The sequence below is a fragment of the Sinohyriopsis cumingii genome, chromosome 17, assembly GCF_028554795.1.
Source record: "Sinohyriopsis cumingii isolate HCF-2022 chromosome 17, ASM2855479v2, whole genome shotgun sequence".
Lineage (NCBI taxonomy): Eukaryota > Metazoa > Mollusca > Bivalvia > Unionida > Unionidae > Sinohyriopsis > Sinohyriopsis cumingii.
Genome location: NC_142977.1, coordinates 107768543 through 107789664, shown reverse-complemented (window position 1 = coordinate 107789664; position 21122 = coordinate 107768543). Strand labels below are relative to the sequence as shown.

At 35.8% G+C, this 21122-nt stretch overlaps 1 protein-coding gene across 1 annotated transcript in view; it reads right to left on the bottom strand.

Moving 5' to 3' along the window:
* The window catches only part of LOC149779636 (bcl-2-like protein 2), a 36852-nt gene extending 21774 nt beyond the window's left edge, over nucleotides 1-15078 (bottom strand). Inside the window, exon 1 of the mRNA XM_089940434.1 lies at nucleotides 14494-15078. Coding sequence (XP_089796560.1) covers nucleotides 14494-14937 — 444 coding nt within the window. The 5' untranslated portion in view covers nucleotides 14938-15078. The remainder of the gene's footprint in view (nucleotides 1-14493) is intronic.
* Nucleotides 15079-21122: the final 6044 nt, after the last annotated feature.

The following is a 21122-nucleotide window of genomic DNA, read 5'->3' as shown; positions in this document are numbered from 1 at the left end:
CCCATGGGAAAGTCAGATAACTTGAAATGCTCCATTATACTTTGATGTTCGCAGGTAGCTATTACCAAACTCTATACACATGTACATCAATAGAAGTTTGCCAATTTGAGAATACATGTACAAAGAATGGGACACCTGCGTATTTTTGAAACTCGGGCCTCTAATCGCAACTAACTTGCATAAGAAGCTGAGAATTTGATGGTTATACATTATTAACATAAAAAAAATATGAATATGAGAAGTGCAATACTGATCAAATATTTAATGGTTTTGACTCGGTCCGTAACGCTGTAAGACGTGATGGACAAATACAAAAAAGGGAATGATATTGGGATAAAAGAAACAGTACAGTCACTACCTCCATAGTTTATGATCCATAACTGCAAGCTAAAGAAAAATTGAAAACAAATGTAGGTTAATGCATCGTTTTCAGTCAAAAATTTCAATCACACTAGACATCATAAAACAGCAAAAAGCCTAACACCTCAATTGTACAGACAGTACACCATTGCGAAAAAAAATCAAAAATCATTCTTAGAAAATGTTTGTTATAAATATACTGAGACAGAATAGGCAATTCTCTTTCTTTAACTATAAAATCAATAATGGTACATGTGTGTGGTCATGTAATAACACATACCCACGGGCGGGGGGGGGGGGAGAAGAGAGCAGAGGGCCTCAATGGAGATTGATTCTATTTAACTAATTGAGCTACCCTTTAAAAAATATTATTTATTATTTTTGTTAATACTCTTATTAATATTATACAACTTCACTTTCAGATCATAACACTATTTCATTAGCCATACAAACATGTATTTTGCTATTTGTAGAAAAAAAGACCATTAGGCCATCATTTTACTTTGAACAAAAATTACCTTGCGATAAACTAAAAAAAACACTGGTCAGATAGAATATTCCACCCATGCCCATTAAAATGTTTAGCATCGTAACAGATAATTTGGTCAAACTACATAAAAGAATATCACTTGTGTCATGAACATCATAAAAGGCAGAAAGATTTGATTATGGCACGTGAATATTTTTGGGGTATACATGTACACAGATTTACACTAATTGTACCGAACAATTGATATGTGCATACCTGGGTTAAGCAATATACGAATCAGATCTTAAATGCTAGAGAAATATTTATTTATCCTCGTCTAAATTATGTACCTATCTGAATTCAGAGTTTAACATTTTATGTCAAACAACCACGAACTCGTGTTACATTTCAAAGTTTTTCTATGACTGGCAGGTAATGGAAATTCAGTGGTAAAATAATACACCAGAACTTGGAGCTTATGATCTCAACAGTTACCCAGTAGTCACCAAAATGTATATAAAAAATGCTTCTGGTATGTTAAATTATTTTAGTGTACCAGAAAAGGGCTTCATTATGGAATTCTGTGTCCTAGATCATGTCCTGATTCCATGAAATCAGTAGTTCACTTCTTTATCTTAATTTTTTCCTTAATAAATTAATAACTTTTGATTTAATGCCAAAATAGTGCATTTTTGCAAGGATTTTTTACCCCTTGGGGTAATCAGTTTTTTTTAATAAAAAAATCATTTTTGCAACATTGAAAATATACATTAAGAAACATCAATGACTAAAGAGTAAATATAAAAAGGCAAAAAATAGGACAAACCTGAACGTTTTCATTTACCAAATTTGTTTGTTTTAATTAAAATGAATCCATATATGAAAATTATGATTATCTTTGACAATTTTCACAATATCTCTTTTTGGATCCACAAGTGGGTATTGATGTAATCCCACTGACAGCCCCTACTTTGATTGAGAGCCCCACTGGGTCTTGATGAAGGACAAGGTGGCACAACCTGTCATGCCAGCAATAAGATCACCATGGCTTAGTTTGGCATGCATATTAATGGGCAGGTGGCCAATAAGATCACCTGGAGATAGATAAATATAAAGATTTTAAACGAAGATAATATTTGGAAATTGTTCGGTGTGGGCTTGAATTACCCATCTACATTAAATATGCAAATCCAATTATACTGTATTCAGGCCTTTTATTTCACCATGAAAACCCAATTAAAATTCAAGTCTGATAGCTGACTGAAATTTTAAACACTGTACTACAAGCATATAATAATTCCTTCTGTTGAAGTCAATTCTTGAAATCAATGGCCCCACTTAATTTCCACACAGTGCTTATCAATATAGTGCAATAAAAAAGACCCACCTGTGCATTTTTCTGGTGATCTGGTTGTAGGCCTCTGTGGAAATGTTAGATACTGTGTGCTGTTGTCACATACACATTAAACAGTAGGAAAATACTGTGTAGATTAGGACAGATAAGGTTGACTTTAAACAGATCTAAAATCAAACAGAATACAAACAGTTACTAAAAAAAAATTCTGTTTCAGTTTTGGTATTCCAACAAGTGGTCCAATTTTAGAAAACTGTAACATGCGACATATTTATCTGAAAAAATAGGGTACTTGTTAATCAGTACTGCACACACCCACACAATAATCATGCTATCAGTGATTAATACTGCATATTAAGCAAAACTGTCTCAACACTGGTGGTTTGTGCCAATCCCAAAGAGTTTATCTGGTTTAATTCCATATCAATATACCAGATAAAGTAAACCTAACGGGCCATGTATAAAATCAGTCAGGATAAACTAATATATTTTTGGAGTACATGCAACATCTTGTTTTCCATGCATTATTACACATTTTAAACCCAAAGTAAAAAAGATGGTTTCTTTATTTCTATACATAAGTCAATCCAGAATGATTACATACCTTGACAATGAAGTTTTCAGTAGTCTATAGCAGCCAGTGTAGATATTATTTATCATTCAGAAAACAAATTCAACAAAAGTCACAAGTCATGAAACATTGTCCCTTGCAACTAGGCATTAAAAACAAAATACCATAAAAACAAGAGTCCCTCAAGTGGACTGATGCTCTACAGTCCGAAAAGAATTTCCAGGAATTAAAGACGAGACCATTTCTTCTCCTCCAGAGTGTTGAAACTATCTCTGATGTTCTTGAATGATACAAACTTTTAATTTCACCAATGTGGAAGCCATGCTAAGCAACCTTTTCATTTAATACAAAATATACACCATTAGATGACTTTTATCGAAAAGCTTTATGTTGATCTAATAATCAATTAAGGACAATTAGTGATGAAATTTTCAGTATATTCACTATAGCAGCCATATTTGATGCCAGACTGGTGCCATTTTCGTTCAAGACAAACTAGATATCATAGTAGTCTTCAGGTGATATGACTTTTTCTACTGATACGAGTTTCTATTGATACGAGTTTTTATTCAAACGTAGTACATAGAGCATTAACAAGATTTTCAAGAAGGCTGCCATGGTGGCCATATTCGATTGTCAGATCTGCACTATTTAATACCAACTAGACTTCATTAGAAGTCTTCTGATGAAAACCCGTTATTGATACTTTCCATCAAGGAGTAGTAAGAAGATTCTCAAGCTGGCTGTTGTAGTGGTCAAATTGGATGTCAGATAGGGCACCATTTTTATGTATGACCAACCAGACATTATAAGTCATCTTTCAGACATCCTAAGAAGTCTTATGGTACAAAGTCCATGTTGATATGATTTTCCATTTAGGAGTAGTAGAGATAATAAGATTTCCAAGATGGCTAATGTGGCGGCCACACTGGACTTCACATTAGCACTATTTTCATTTAGGACCAACCAGACTTCCTAAGAAGTCTTTGAGTGAAAACCCCATATTGATATGACCATTAATTCTGGAGGTATAGCCAACAGATTTTCAAAATGGCTGTTATGGTGGCCATACTGGATATCTGAGCTGCATCATTTTCATTTAGGACTAACTAGACCTTGGGATAAACATGAAGCCAATCCTGTAATTAATCCAAGAGCATTAGCAATAACAAACCTGTGTGAACAGACAATTTATGGCCAGTACGGCTAAACAATCTTTCTGGAAGTCAAAGTAGCCCAGTTGTTTGAGAAATAAACTCATCCTGCACATGTTGTTGGTTCAAAATCCACCAAGACCAACCCAAATTGGCTGTCCCAGTGTCTTTGGGAAGTAAGGTCAAAATTCCAAGTCACCCTGCAGGACAAGTTCCAAACTGAAACATTTTTTTATCCAGGAGATCATTATCTTTGCCCATCCCTAAAAGCCAGATTCTGCTGAGAGGAAACCCGACTTTGAGTATCAGGTGAGTGAAAGCTATGGGTTTGTTTTGGGGGGCTGTAGACAGAAAATAGTTCACCATTTAATTTATGTTGCGGTAGTATGTTGGTGACCTTGACCTTAGAAAGAAACAAGTTCATGTTTAGAATCCTCTTGAACACAAGACACCAAAATATGTAAGCAACTGAATGATCAAGGCCCAAATATGTTTCTGGTCACAATCTCCAAAACACCACCTTTGACCACTATTACAAGCATAGTAATGCATCAGTTATCCAGTATAGCCAGGTCTCATATAAAATGCATGCAGTCCACTTTTTCAATACCTATTCATTCAGGTGTACAATAGTTAACCTAATGGGAGTAACCAGTAACAAATATACAATGTATAACCAATTAATACACAATGTACAGTCATTAATGTAGTCTAAACATAACCGTGGAACATTTAACCACTGAATAAACATCGAGTCCTACTTTAACTGCAACCGTCAGAAATGTCCTTCTGTGTTAGGCTAGTATGTATACAGCATACAAAGGCCTACACTGTCATGATCTTAACACAAACTATCAACCTAAGATCTAAGTATCAAGTTTCATGATCCTAACATGAACAGCACCCAAAAAATGAACTTTATGCACATAATCTCATCTACATCAATGAAGCAAAGAATAAATATAACAAAGACCTCTTTATTTTTAGTAGAACTAGGTGGTCGAGTGGTCTAAAGCACTCGCCTTTACTGATCACTGTCATCTCACCTCTGTCCATGTGGATTCGAATCTCCAGCTTGGCCAGTGTGAGAAAGCTGCCAGTGGTTTCTTGTGGGTCAGTGGTTCTTAACAGTTATTTCCAGTGTTCTTCCTGCACCAGTCATATTGGCATATCTTGCACTGAGAAACAGCATTAAACTCCAAAAGAAGAACAAGAGACCTTTTTTTTGTAATAATAGTTTAAGTATGTGTTAGGAGGCATCACCCCACCAAGTTATAGGACTCTAGACAGGATAGTATGAATAAAAAAATGCAAAATTTTAATCAAAGCCAGTAAAAGATGATATACAGGCAATGGTGAACATCTTTTGTTACTAAAATAGGTACTATCATCAGTGATTTCATGATTCTATCTATCATAAACAGTGCCAGAGGAATGAACATTGAACATAAAATTTAACCCAAGTTGGTGATACACAAAATATTGATAATGAAATATTTTTTCTAATGCGGATGTACAACTCATTAAGATGGATTCCCATACGAAGTTTACTGGTTCAAGATAGGATAAAAAGCATACAGAAAAAGACCCTATGCAACCACAAGCTAAACTCAATAACTACACTTAAGGTAAAATGCGAAAAAAATAGGTCAATGACCTTTCATTGTTGACTGGTTGTGTTACTAATACAGATGTAAACAATCATCTAACTTAATGATCCTAGCACAGTCAGTGTTTCTGAAATAAACTTTACCTGCGCAATTTACCTAGTCAGTGAAGTGAGAAATATCAGTCAAAATAACAACAAGTGTGGTGCAACCCCATCACCAAGTACAAAAATATAAATAAACAAAACATGAGTCTCTTAAAGAAACTGACGTTCTACTGGCCAAAACAGAATTTCCTGAACTTCATAAGACCATTTCACAAGATCTCCAATTTGCTGGTAGTAAACAAGTCCTTGAGGTACACTTTTTACCTCACCTCTGCAAAGCTGAGAAGAGTACTCCCATGGTTCTGGTGTTGGCATCTACTTATATAAAAACAAATATGTACAGCCTCACTGCTTCTCAACTATTTTTTCTGTGTGTGTGTATGTGTGTGTGTGCACTGATGATACAGTCAGCTTTTGTTTTTGCGTTTAACTCTGCAACTACATAGGTTTTTCTACCTTGTATATATCCTTGTATACCTGTAATCAAGAAAACTGGTGAGACAGTTTATCTTGTTGAGTACTCTGCCCTCATCATAAAAGCAGGTTACCATCACTCATTAATCAAGCTTTACTAGCTTTGGCTAAAGTTTGTGTGTTTAGTGCAATTCTATAGCACTTTTCATGTTATAATCATCAAACTAAGTGATTTTATTGCATTTGTGTTATTACCAGAACAGGGGCCCAAGGGTGACCGAGTAGTCTAAGGTACCAATCAGTGCCATCCCATCTCTCTCCATGTGGGTTTTTGAGTCTTGTGTTCATCCAGTTATTTGAGAATGCTTACCAGTAGCTCCCCATGGGTTGGTGGTTTTTCTTGCGATCTCCCTGGTTCTTCCTTCATCAGATATATTAACCGCAATGTACTGCCTATAATGTGCTGACAAATGGCATTAAAACCTAGTACCATAACATTAAAACAATAAAAGTTTACTGTCATCTGCATTTCACTTTTACAGGCTTAAGTTATGATTTTGTGTTCGGCCCATGATAACATAGTTGGTTTTTTTGTGGGGGGCTCTGCTGGTCACTGACCAGATCTACTAGTCATAAATGATAAGAGCTTATGAGATGGTCTCTTGTTCATCATCTGTCCATTAACAACAGTTTGTTATCGCTGATTCTAAATTATTAGGGTGATTACCAGAACCTATCCACACACATTCAGCCCATGGTCTAGGTTGGTTCTAAATGAAAATGTTGTCGCTGGAACATCCAATATGGCCACCACTGCTAGTAGCCATCTTGAAAATTGTGTTATCAATACTCCTCTTGAATGGATGGTCATAGTGACATGTGGTTTTCAATGAAATACTTATTGTGATGCCTAGTTTGTCTTAAAATGAAAATGGTGCTGATCTGAAATCCAAAATGGCAACAACAGCAGCCATCTTGAAAACCATATCATTCTTCCACATGAACAGAGTCATCTTGACATGCAGTTTTCACCAGAAGATTTACTGTGATGTATTGTTGGTCCTAAATGAAAATAGTGTCCATCTGATTTCCAATATGGCTGCCACAATGGCCATCTTGAAAATCTTGTTATTGCTTCTCCTTCATTGTGGATGGTCACATCAATATGGGTCTTTTTTACTTGTCAATATCTCACTGCATTATTCAATATCTAAAAACAACCTGGTTCTTGCTGTTTTTTATTTTTTTTTGTTTTGTTTTTCTGTTGTTTTTTTTATGATACTGAAAAATGCAGTTGTGATGCTAGCACTCTAAAGGGATAATTTTTCGAGTCAAGATAGGACATGCAAAAACATTTAAGGTACTCTACTTTAGGTATATTATTCATACATAGAAAATGAAGGTAATATATTTTAAATTAATTCCATCATCTTCTAAATCATTGGAGTTTGGTTCGGGTTAAGGACAAAGCACCTAGGTCATCAAGAACAAAGATGCCAGTAATAATGATCAACTGGTTGCATCTGGCCTCGGATGCCAGAGGTCGTGGGTTCAAACATGAAGTACCATGTCCCATCCAGTCGCATTATCCTGACACCAGGCCAACCAGTCCTAACACTAACCTCTTAATGCTGAGTGCCAAGTAAGGCAGCTGCTAATACCATTTTTGTACAAGTCTTTTGTATAACTCAGTCGGGGTTCAAACCCTAGACCTCCCACAACTGAATCGGACACTGTAACCACTTAGGCCACTGGAGTGGTCCAGCAGCAGCACAAGCAGTCATGGACGTTAAACACAGCGAAGATAAAATGTAGCAATAACAAGATTTATAAGACGGCTGTTATGGCTCCCATACTGAAGGTCAGATGGGCACAACACTCCCAAGATGGCTACAATGTTGGCCATTTTGGATGTACATTTCATGAATGGTATGAATGTATAGTGGCAGTCCTCATAGTTTTGGAGAACTAATGATAATAAAGTTGTGCTAATGGATGCTAGATGGTTAGACAAAGAAGTCATTGCATTAGCTCTTCTGATCAATAACGAGTACAATTAAAACCCATGTGATGATATATGATATGATAAGATATTATAATTAATGCTCTCCTCCCAAAACCAAATTAACTGAAATAAGTCTCTAAATTATAACTGAATTAGGCCAATATAACTGAATAATGCTATGTCCCACTTTATAATACTGAGGCTACATTAAATAAAATGCAGTGGGACTTTAAAGAGAAGGACTACTGTATTACATTTGTCACTGGCTATAAAATGTACAGCTCCATAACTTTGTATGTACATGTTTGTGTAGGTAAAGGCATACAAATTTTTCTTTCACTGACATAAACAAAGTTCAGGTGCAGCATTACATCTCTGCCTCAAATGCTTTATTCTCAATGGCAAATTACCAAAAAATTTCAACCCCATATTTAAAGTAACTAAAAGCATGAATGGGTAAATTCCAATGCATATGTAAAGCATATCCAGGGTGCCTATTTATAAATGTGTAAACATGTACAAGTATTTTTGTTCAAACTGAGATAACATTCCTGGAATGGACAGTATATAATCTGTATGTTTGATCCCTGGTTATAACTTAAATGTTCAAATACATGCACACCAACAGTTAAATTTAGGATGGAATGCATTTGAAATTGGAACCAATTTTTCTTCTTTTTCCCTGGGGTGGGTGGGGTAAAACCTTAAGTTACTAACAGTGCTGACCATCATCACTGCACTACATGTATTTTCAACAAGTAATGCAAACTTGATCATCATTATCATAAACCAGTGATGGTACCTGTAAACGGTATTATAGTCAATTATTAGGATTGCATATAGTGTTAACTTGAAGACAAACTTGTAACGACTGAAAGCAATGCAATTAAAAGCAAGCAAACAACAAAAATTGCTATTACATAGGTATTTTTTTTCTCAGTTGTATATTTTTTCTTGCAAGATCCACCACTACATGTCTGTATTTTTTTCACCCTATTCCTACCATTTTCATTAGGGCACCTGATAATATGCTACCTTAATAATAACGATGACCTCGGTGATACAAAACCTGAATAATTGTTACCTCTTATGGATAAAACATTCTTCTACTTGTCTAACAGATGAAGATTGTAGCTACAGGTGTAATATAAAAAGAAATGAGAACACAATCATCAATATTGTATCATAACAGCTGCCAACATTTTTTTAAAAATCCAGGTAATTTATCAAACTCAACAGAAATGAATTCTCTGACTTTGGTTATATGTACATATGGAGCCTAACTGCAGTAATATTATCATACAGGATAGAGGGCTCTTGTACAATTCATGCCCTACTGGGAAGTGAACCCAGGTCTGCAAGTCATGGCACACATCACCTTCCATGCCAAAAACCATTGCTGACATCTGTTCTGGATCTTTGCTGATCCAATCAATGTGCTGCCAAACCAAAGTTGTTGTTGTTGTTGTTGTTATAGGGTTTAACGCCATTATTCAGCACATGATAGGCTATACATGGCGGCCAGTATTAATGGTGGAGGAAGAACCCGGGAAAACCACAGAAAGAACCACTGACCCACGAGAAGCTACTGGCAAGCCTTCTCACACACCCACATTGGCTGAATCCGAGACTTGAACCCACGCAGATAGAGGTGAGATGGCAGTGATCCGTAACGGAGAGCACTTTAGACGACTTGGCCACTCGCCCCCCTCCCCCAACCAAAGTAATGAAAAGCAGAGTGCCTAAGTAGGAGAAGCAATTAAATAATTCCAGGTCAAGGAACATCTGCCATAGTTTACAACCACATGTCAGTGTCTCCGGAAGGAAGGTTCCTCAGATGGTAAAAGTATCTAACTATGAATGAACATTACACAAAATTTATACTTTTTTCACTCAAAAATTACACCTCAGTCATAATGTCTGCTTAAAAAAGGAAACTTTTCCAGGTTCAAAAGATTTTTTTTCAGTAATGACCAATGGTATGATACTAATTTCCAGAATTTTCAATAAATCTCTTTTCTTACCTACCTTAAATATAAATGTGTGTGTGTGTGTGTGCGCGGGGGGAATGGATTTGAAAAGTGTTTTCATTTGGATCAAAGCCAATGTTATAATCTTTGTGCCTATTGAAATACTTGAAGTAATACTTTGAACATAATTCATGACATTCTACAGTACGTAAAAGGTGCAACTTAGCAAACGCTTTTGTCTCATACCGTATATGCTTAGGTCCAACTGCAAACAACACTGACCCCGATCTGATGTTAAATAATGCCCCAGCAGATCAGTTGCTATGTTTGTACTACTGTTTGTACTAGTGGGACATTACATCTGTATGATAGCTGAGATACATCTATGCAGCTAGCAGATGAACCAATCTTTTAAACGAGTAAATATGGTAATTTCATCTTCACGGTTGTTATGGTAGAAGTGGTGGAATCAATAATCGTAAAGATCTGAGTTCATGTTTTCGAAAGTAATGTAAATTTCACATAAAACATATATGGCCTAGTGTTCTGTGGAACCCTTGTCTCAAACAACTTCAATAAAATAACATGAATTGATAAAAGGATTGTGGGGATAATTAGTTGCTGTTTTCATTTGTATAAAAATATCTTAATATATAGAAATCTTCCCAATAAGCAACTGAAATTCCTTTCCCAACATATTTTCTCAGTTAAATGGGTGCAAATCACAGCCCAGATAATGAATACAATGTAATTATCATTTATTTTAAATAATACAAGTTCAGCTTTCTTTCTGCTTCAGTTCCAATTGACTATAATAATACTGCACACATTCTGTTTATCATTCTACACATGCCTTCCCCAAGTTAAACAATTCAGTAATGCCCTAACATTATTTGAGAACAATTAAATAAATGACAGATTACTGATTAAAATGACATTGAAAAGATTGTATACTTAGAAGCTAGAGTTAAATTACACCACAACATAGTTGATTGACAGCTCAAAGATAGGCACATTCCATAACATAAGAGATCATGTGTGGACTAGATTCCACCTTTTCTTTTACAATGTTCCTACCATAGAATGTAGTGGATTCTGTTTAAAAATGATAAATAATTCAAGAATATATTATATTTAAATAAGCTTAAGAATCAGCAAAGGCAGGAAGATGGATTAACACAGCTGGAAAAATTCAACAGCTGTCTAATGTATGCCAAATCTTAAAAAAACAATCAACAGCTACCTTTATATGCAGTCCACATTTGTCCTGTGGAACACTTAAGTCTATGAATGGAATCACAATCAAATCTGAACTGGCCACGCTGCAAAAATGTGGTAATGCAAATAGAACAATACAGCATACACAGAGTGTAACAATCTTGTTTTATTCCAAACTTTCATTTATCATGCATGGATTTATTAACAAACAGTTACATGTATATAAAAAAGGAAGACAATAGACAAAAGGCATTCCAAACTGTTTGTTATTCTGTAAGAACATAATTGATTCATAAAAAGTGAATCAAGTGTATTCCTATAATTTAAATTAAACACCTTTTTAGCCACGAAGAATTGGATCTGAGTTTTACCCTGAACCAAAACTAAAAACTGCCAGAAGCCTACAAAAAATTGTGCATTTCCAGTTTCATGCTCTTCAAAACTGTTGTCAGTTGGTTGGAATTTTTTTTTTTTTTTTTACCTCAGCCACAAAGCAGAGCACATTATGACATGACCTCCCCATGTATCTATTTTTCTGTTACCAATTTTGTTTCCATAATTAACACACAATATTGATGACTTGCACTCAATTGCAAGGTTAAAAGTCATTGTGAGTGAACAAAGAAAAATGGCTTCTGCACAGTAACTAAGAATCCCACCATCCACAGCTACCAAATTATGTGATGGCTTGCACTGGGCGTAAATAAGAAGCCTATTGATTTGGGGTTAAATGTCAAGGTGAATGTTATTGCAAGAAGCAAAATGGTTTTACCCACAAACTTCAGATATCAACAAAAAGGACTATTAAACATGTCGCTGGTATATAAAGTGACATTCATGGTATGCTTCTTTCTGCATTTTGGTCACAATGGAATGGGTTGATGTTGGAGTGGTGGAGCCGTGTATGCTACTCTAGAGGCTTCATACCTCCACTCCACTCTCCACTCACGTTTTCTTAATAACCTTGATTCCTACCTAATACAAACAAAATTAAATTTCGACTGGTCACAACATTCAGAAACCCAGAATTAATTTTGTTGGTTTTTATGGTTGAAAACATTTCTAGTGTCAACAGGCAAATATCTGTCCAGTCTGCAAATCACAAACAATGCTGTTTTACTTTTAGGTCTGAGCTACATCACTTAAAATACAAAATAAATAAAATAAGAAGCAGACAAAAAAAATGAATACCACAACTGCATTGTACAGAACTCATTTCATAATGACAAATACTGCCTCAAGGAATAAAGCTATCTTTTTGTTGTATGATTTTTTTGTTGTTTTGTTGTTTTGTTGCTCTTTCCCAACTGTTGATAGTAACATGAAATATTAAGATATGTCACAGGCTGGATAACAAGCCTAAGGCATATCATAGTATGCAACAACGATATGTCATTTGAAGACTGTAAACACTCTAATTTACGGTGCAACTGTAGGGAAGATACTGTGTACTTCCAAACTGGCTTTAACTAATTCAGTTCAGTTGTTGTTTTAGGTAGGGCTGTATAAAAATTTCTTGAATATTCTTATCAAATTCATTTTGTTGAAGTTAAGAAAGATATAAAGTCTGTCTTTTTCTCTTTTCTTTCATTTTGGTCTTGGTATTTATTGACTTCACACAATCCTTGCAAAATCACACTGAAAATACTTGTATCTTGACTGATGAGTGATAAATTGAAGACAATTTATGCAAAAACAATTGATCAATGTTCAGAAAAAATGGAGTTGCATTTGCTTAGAATGACTGATACATAAAGGCTTTGCTGAGTTTGCTGTGTTACATATCTTTTCAAGAATGACATAAAACAGAAATGTGAGAAATGTGACAATTCAGAGTTCAGATATCATGATTACCCCATGAATGGCATGGGTCAGGAAAACCTCACATCCTCTGACATTACTGTTAATTACTCATCCCAATTCAAGATTTGTGATCATTTTAGTATCAAACTTGCAACTGGTGCCTGTAGTTTTATAAAAAGTAGTGTTTTGGATAAATGAACTGTGTTGAGTAAAGTGAAGACAGGGACTAGTGCTTGGAAACAAAATGTCCTGAGCTCTGGAGTGGGTGTCTGAATTTTGGGTGATTTAGCGAAATGATGTTGTATGCTTCTAAACTACACCAATAAGTAGATTTCTTCTTGCTTTCTTTCTATGACATTACTGGTAGCGTAAACCAACCGGATGAGGCAGTACGTTATAAATGGATGTTTCAGAAGAAATACTTTCAGACTATCAGCAGCTTTCTGTACTTAATAATTGTATTCTGACTGACAAGTAAAATCCCCTCTTCATTTGACCCATAGCATTAAATCCTTCAAAACTCTGGCTCTTTTTAGTAAATAATTCCTGTTAGAACAGAACACCTGTTTGTCCATCATCTGTTGACCTTTTTAGAAGGGGCCCCAAGTGGCAGAGTGGTCTAAAGCGCTCTCTGTTAGGATCGCTGCCATCTCACCTCTGTCTGCGCCGGTTTCAGCCAATGTGGGTCTGTAAGAAAGCTTGCCAGTACCTTCTCGTGGGTCGGTGGTTCTTTCCTGGGTTCTTCCTCCACCATAAAGCTGGCCGCCATGTATAGCTTATCGTGTGCTGAAAAATGGCGTTAAACCCCACAACAACAACAACAACCTTTTTAGAAATTGCTGACATGTGCAGAAGGCAGCATGACAACATGGTAAGATTTATGCATGGAGACCATCTAGCAAGGACTGTATCATTAGGAACTCCACGCGTTAGTCTTCCCTTGGGATGAAGCTACCTTCTATGTATGCATCACAATTTAAAAAAACAGGTCAGCAGATGATGGACAAACAGGTGTTCTATTCAGAAAGGAATTAATACTAAAAAAGTGGGATTTCACTACTTAATTACTAAAAAGCTGTCGATAGTACGAAAGTATTTCTGCAGAAAGATCCATTCTATAACACTGCCTCGCCATACTGGTCTCTTATACTGGTAATATCATGACAAAATAAAGTGGAAATCTACGTGCTGGTCTACCTTCTAAACTAATTTGATGTTGCACAATTTAACTTTTGCAGTGCTTGTTTCTTTTACAAAATGCTGCTGAGCATTGCTTGAACAATCTGATATGTATGGATGCCGGTTGAGTATGGGTGTAGCTGTTGCTACATTTGACCCACAGCATTAAATCCTTGGTTCCTTTATCGATAAAGAAACCAAGAATACCGATTTTCTATTCGAATATCCACAAAAAGTTATTTTCGGTTATTCGTTTCAGCTCTAGATTAGATTGAAACTTACCCATCCTCCCTGGCTGTTAATCCAATGCTGTATTGTGTTATCAATATACGTAGCTAGCCATTCATAAATTGAGTCCACCAAATGTACCAAATTCTTTTCCACACACTGAACAGCGATTGCTCCACCAAATGCGAATAAAGCAACCACTCTCCCCCAGTTTGTACCATCCACGAACAGTTCATTTGCAACGCTAACAAATGTAGAATACGCAATATCTGGTGTAATATGTAACTGATGAACTAAATCGTCAAACTGTTCCCTGTATCGGTTTTCAAATTCATCTCCAATAGTTCGCATAGTAATGTGCAAGATAGTGCCGGCGGTTCCCAAAGGAGGACAGTTCGGCCACGTATATCCCTGCTTTTGAAGTCTGTGATTGATATAATCTGCCACCAGATATCGAGAACTCGATGGATTCATCTCAATGTTATTATTGAGACTCATACTCGAGTCACTCCATGACCCCGCATTCCCCAGTTTGCAATGGTAAATTTACATTTCAGTTGTACGCTCCTACAGCTTAATTCATTCATTGACCCTCGAGCTGCGCGATAGAGGATCAGAACCGAGGACGGCCGAATTGTAATTGTGTGTGTGGGTATGCCTAAAAAGTAAGACTAAGGCACTCCCGAGTATATAGCGGAGCACAGCGTTGAGAGAGCCAGTATTTATAACTTCCATGATTACCTGCTTGACTTTTACCCTTTTTTCCTCCCCTTATATATATATATATATATATATATATATATATATATATATATATATATATATATATATATATATATATATATATATATATATATGTGTGTGTGTGTGTGTGTGTGTGTGTGTGTCTGAGAGTAATAATAAATCGATTTGTGCTGTTCATAAAGTATACAACGATGAGGTGGAAGAGGAGGAGGAGGAGGTGAAGGAGGACATTGATGGTTTTGATGATTGAAGTTTATGTAGTCACATCAGACACCCACATGCTGCTTGTCAGTAGTCGTAGTAGTAACATCACTAGTAGTACTAGTAGTAGTAATTGTTGCTGCTGCTGTTGGTGTTGATGAAACAAGCACGCACATCGCGACCGTTTGCAATAAGACTACACATGGATGGGAGGTATTGTGAGTAAACGACACGAGAGTCAGAAAAAAATCCGTCAATTTCAAATTTAATGTTCAAATGAACTATATTTAAAGATGTGCCAATTCATTACTATTTATAGGTGTTTATTTAAATGACTTTATGCATCAAATCGCATACAGTAAAAATCAGCACATTACATTAATTCGCAGTGTTCAATAATAATAATAATAATAATAATAATAATGATAATAATAATAATAATAATAATAATAATAATACACTTCATTTAAAGAGGGTGACATATTTAGCTAAAATGTTCTCTTTTGAAACCAATCAATAAAGTAAGAAACGTTATGTTACAAACATTTGGACTAAAAATAATATCTAAATAACACAGTCGTGAAATAACATACTATATAAATGTAGAAGTCAAAGAACATAAAGAAAGAAGAAAGAAAGAAGGAATATAAGAAGACAAAGATAAACAACAATTATCGCCTAATGTCAAGTGCATATTTATAGTTAAATTCTTGCAAACTGTGTGCAGCTTTACCAGTTTATAGTAACAAATTCCCGGCAATGGAACCAGATTACTAAAAATACGTTTTTAATAATTCTGTGCATTTGGAATTAGAAAGTTACTTAGAGGCTCAGATCGTAAGTAACGTTGTTTATCATTCAAAATTTGAAGAGATTTCGGAGTTAATTAGCTGCTATTCAATGAATGCGTTTGTAAACAATCATAACTCTTAAACATTTTTATTATGCAACCATGAAAAATAACTATTCCGAGGAAACATCTTCTGACGTATCTATAGTTTGGTTGTGATTTAGTACAGTTTCCCAAATTGTTGCATGATTGTATATAGTAGGTCAAACGCATGCATTCAGATACTGCTCTCTGATGTCATGGGGTAAGAATTTTTTTAATGTTGTCTAGCAGTGATATAGCGGCAAATATGGATTTGCACAAATAATCAACATGCGTGTTCCATTTCATGTTTTTAACGATACATTTTTACGGATATCTATATCATACATTAATGTATAATATAGTTTATATTTAAGTCATTTGGGTTAATGACATTTATTTTTTAATTCTATAATTCTATGACTGGCCTGCACTATGAGAAGAAAGAAGAGTACATGGTACTTTCACATTCATAAATCAGGGTCGAGTTGCCAGGTTCATGACAACAACTGATTCGGTCAAAGTACGCAATGCATTAGTTGAATGTAGGTCATGTCAATATAGCGTGATCTAGGGATTGCATTTGTTATGTAGATATGTCATGTATTCACTAGTTGTTGATTGGCTCAATGGCTACAAATAAACCGTCAGACCATGATTGTAAAGATATTTCACAATAAGATAATTTAAATGTTCGGGAATCATTTTTAGTGATTTAGATTTGTTTATTTGATACGCATATGGTGTCTGTATACTAGAATTAAAGTACAGCGTCCTCATTCTTCAGTTCTAATCAGTCTTGTAAGAGTCAAATAGGAATTTTGATTTATTTATAATTTGTTCGTTGAAATTTTAGAGAGGAAAAACCATTTATTCTGAACAGACATTACCTTGCTGGACTAGTTTTAAATTATTCCAGGACAGGGATATTTAATCAGTTTCGTAGTATTACATGAAACAGCCAAGAACTTTAGTGACATTCAACTTTCACTGGATTACGTTGAGGTAAAACTTTAGGATTTTAGAACAGTGTTTCTTCAGTGGTGCTAGCACAGCACAAAAGCACATTAGAACCTTCATTCGGAATAACTTTGGATCGTTTCAGGAATACTGTGAAATTGATGGTACATTTAGGAAATATAAAAAATCATACATGCCGTAAGTTATTTTAAATTCTTCCAATTTGTTTGAATTTATATTTCAGGGGGGAAAAAATATGTTTTAGAAAATGTAATGCTTGTTTGGTTTTAACATGTCTTGTTTTATAGTTTACGACCTAGCACGTCACAATATGTCTCCCAAAGCTTATTAATTGGAGGTATTATTTAAGGTCCTTGTTTTCAAAACATATAAAATATTTTTTTTTTCGTTGGGGGCAAATTATTTACAAATATGATACATAATAGTGGCCCTAAAATGGATCCTGTGGTACACATGTAATAACGGAAGGACTCCGAATTAGCGTTTTCTATACAGACTTGCCGATAGTCTCATGAAGATAGGTCATTGGTTGAATGGATCGTCTTTTCTACAGTCCTATTCTCTTGCGGGGGAGTCAGGGCAAAATTTTGTGTACGTGATCAAGTTGACAGGATAAGCAAGTGATCTTGATATTTTGACAGTAGAAGCTTTTCAGGTTCTGATTCCTATTCCATCTACTCCTGCTGATTTGGATGTGTTGATTCTGTGTAAAAGTCAAATAGTTTTCGTAAGAAGCTTTTCATATGTTCCTCCAAGCTGTGGAGGCTCAGCATATTTTGCACTTTACTTGATACGCCAAATTTATTTGCTACTTCAGTGACAATTATATTGAAAGTACTTGTTATAGCATTATCATATGATGATGTAAGGTTCACGCCATCGTATTGAAACTGAGTTTTGAGTGTACATCGAGACGGTGGCGAAGTGGTTATCGTGCTGGACGCACGACTGAAAGAATGTGGGTTCGAACAATCGTATCAGCTGGTATTGGTTGCCATGATTGATTCTTGGGCAAGGCGCTTTACCGGATCAGCCGGTATTGGATACGATGGTTGATTCTTTGGCAAGGCGTTTTGCTCAAACAACTTCAGTACTAAATAACTTACTTATTTTTTTTTATTTTGTTGTTGTTGTTGTTTTCTGCGCCGTTAAACACCAAACCAAACCAGCCAAATCATTTCAGTTCACTGAGTTGCTTTAATTCTTATGTTGCCTTTAATCTTGTGAATGGCCTGAACATAGTAATTTTCTTACCACAATTAATAAGATATATGGTTGTTTTCACAAATCATTGGATTCTTTTATAGCCTTTGTTGTGATGATAGTTGTCCCACAGATGCAGGGGCGCCCGTATAATGAAATTGGGGTGGTGGTGGGCAAACACGTAGTTTTCAGCTATTAAGTTTTACGGGTGGGGTGGGTGGGAGGGTCAGGTGACCCCCCCCAAAAAAATACTTGCCCGTATTGCAGGCACCCGTGCTTAGGTGTCTTGATTCATTTACTTTTTTGCCAATACAGTTTACTATAGCTTTTTTTATACCCTTCTTTGCTTTAACTGGTGTATCAACAAACAGTTTGTACCACAAGACTAAGGATCTTTATTAACTAAAGTATAGCTTCGATTATCTCTAAAGGTACACTCTATATTTCTCTAAGAATGTTTTTTTTTTTTTCTCTTCATGGCCTCAATACTTGGCATAAGAACAGAACACGAGTTATGGCTCTTTGCAAAACTCGCCGGGATAAAAATGGTTCTTTTTCAGTATTCAGGAACGAAGTAAATGATTATAAATGGAGAAGAAAAACAACAACACGAGGCATCTGAATTATCTGAACTGGAGTCTGAGAATAAAAAAATAAAAAAAAAATAAAGGAAAATAAAAAGAATCGGTAATTATATAAATCGCGGTAAAGACATGAAAATATAAATCTGTATCACTAACTACTTGTGAGTGTTAGTCATTCGTATACAAACACGTGAATTGTATGCATCTGAGCTTATTATTGGATCCATCCATCTTCTTTCTGTCCCGTGAAGTCAAGCATTATTCATGTGTACATACATGAACGTGCTTAAACTGTTTGATATTCAGACCGTGACCTTCGTTCCTATGTCGTCACCATGCCATTTGCCTCAAGCGTGGGGGGAACGAAGAATAATTGATTTAATATGTCGACTGCACATAAGATAAAAGTATACTTCTTTCTTCAATCATTAATAAACTGGACCCCGCTCGATAAAGTCTGTGGATTCCCCGTAGTAATCACGTTGTCCGTCCGTCCAAAAAATAGTTTCCGCCAGATAACTCTATTATAAATTGATCGATTTAAACCAAATTTGGTATAAAACTTTATGTTGATGATACCTGAAGATTTTGACAGGTTTTGTCTTCTGTGTCTTTATGTATATGAATTTTGATACAGCTTATTCCGATGAGACCATTGAGTGAGTTCGAGTTCAGGGTTCTACAACACCAATGCCGGACCGTTTAACTTTAGTTTCCGCATAAGTTTACTTGGGCTTTTCGGGTTTCAACAAGATCTGTCTCGCAAAGTTTTACGGAGGAGCCCTTGATCGAGTTTGATTTTCAGCGTCAAAGCATTATTTACGTGAGTTATGTCCCCTCGATGACTGTTCACGTGACTTTGGTTCCCACAGCATAGTTTTGCCGAAGATATTTGTTAGGAAGTTCAAACCAAATTTGTGTGGAACTTTATCTTCATAAGAAACTTAGTGAGCCTATTTCATGGATTGCCAAAAAAAAATCGTTTACATGAGTTATGGCCCCCCTGATTCCCCACCCTAATTAATTTGATTTCCACAGCATATATTTACTAAGAACTATTGGATTGTACCTATATTTTGCATATTAGCTGGTTATGATTAAATATTGAAAGACTTATTTACAGTGTTGCATCACTTCATTTAGATGAGATATGGCTCCTGAAGACCCGTTCATCCCGTCTTTGGGCTACAACCAACTTTCACATACAGTTTAATACTGATGAGACCTTGGTTGAATTCGATTTACATTATCATTTAGATAATACATGGCTCGGGGCCCCGAGTGGCCGAGTGGTCTAAAGCGCTCTCCGTTACGGATCACTGCCATCTCACCTCTGTCTGCGTGGGTTCGAATCTAGGATTCGGCCAATGTGGGTATGTGAGAAAGCTTGCCAGTAGCTTCTCGTGGGTCGGTGGTTCTTCCCGGGGTTTTCCTGGGTTCTTCCTCTACCATTAATACTGGCCGCCATGCATAGCCTATCGCGTGCTGAAAAATGGCGTTAAACCACACAAAAACAACAACAACAATACATGGCTCATTGCTGCTTGTCCAGCTAAAACTGTTTTTGCAATGTAACTTTATCATGGATGGTAGAATTTCCATCCTCACTGGTATAGGCCGACGATAGGTGGCAATGTGACACTCGGGAGACAATGGGAAATTACCAGTATGTCCATATAAAGTCACTTTTGGGGAATGTATATTTACCATTAGGCATTTATAAGAACAATAGGAAACGTAATGTTAAAAATGTCCATAGGTTTAACGAGAGTATAACCATCTAGGGACAAGGAAAAACGTGTTGTTTTAAATGTCCATTGAATCAATATACACATTATCTGACCATCACCCACACCCATTTAGTCAAAATCTAGGATGAAAAAGAAGGGAGTTAAATAAAACTTAAACTACAGCTACCACTCCTGCCACCATTAAAATCCCTATAACCCTAGATGTGGAGTGTAAGGAGAGAAAACGAATATTCATACACATACACATAACTATATTTATATACTATCATACTCGGAGTGTGAGGAGAAAAAAGGTAGGAGTGCTCACATATAAGCAAACATACTATCACCGCTGAAAAGGATAGGAAT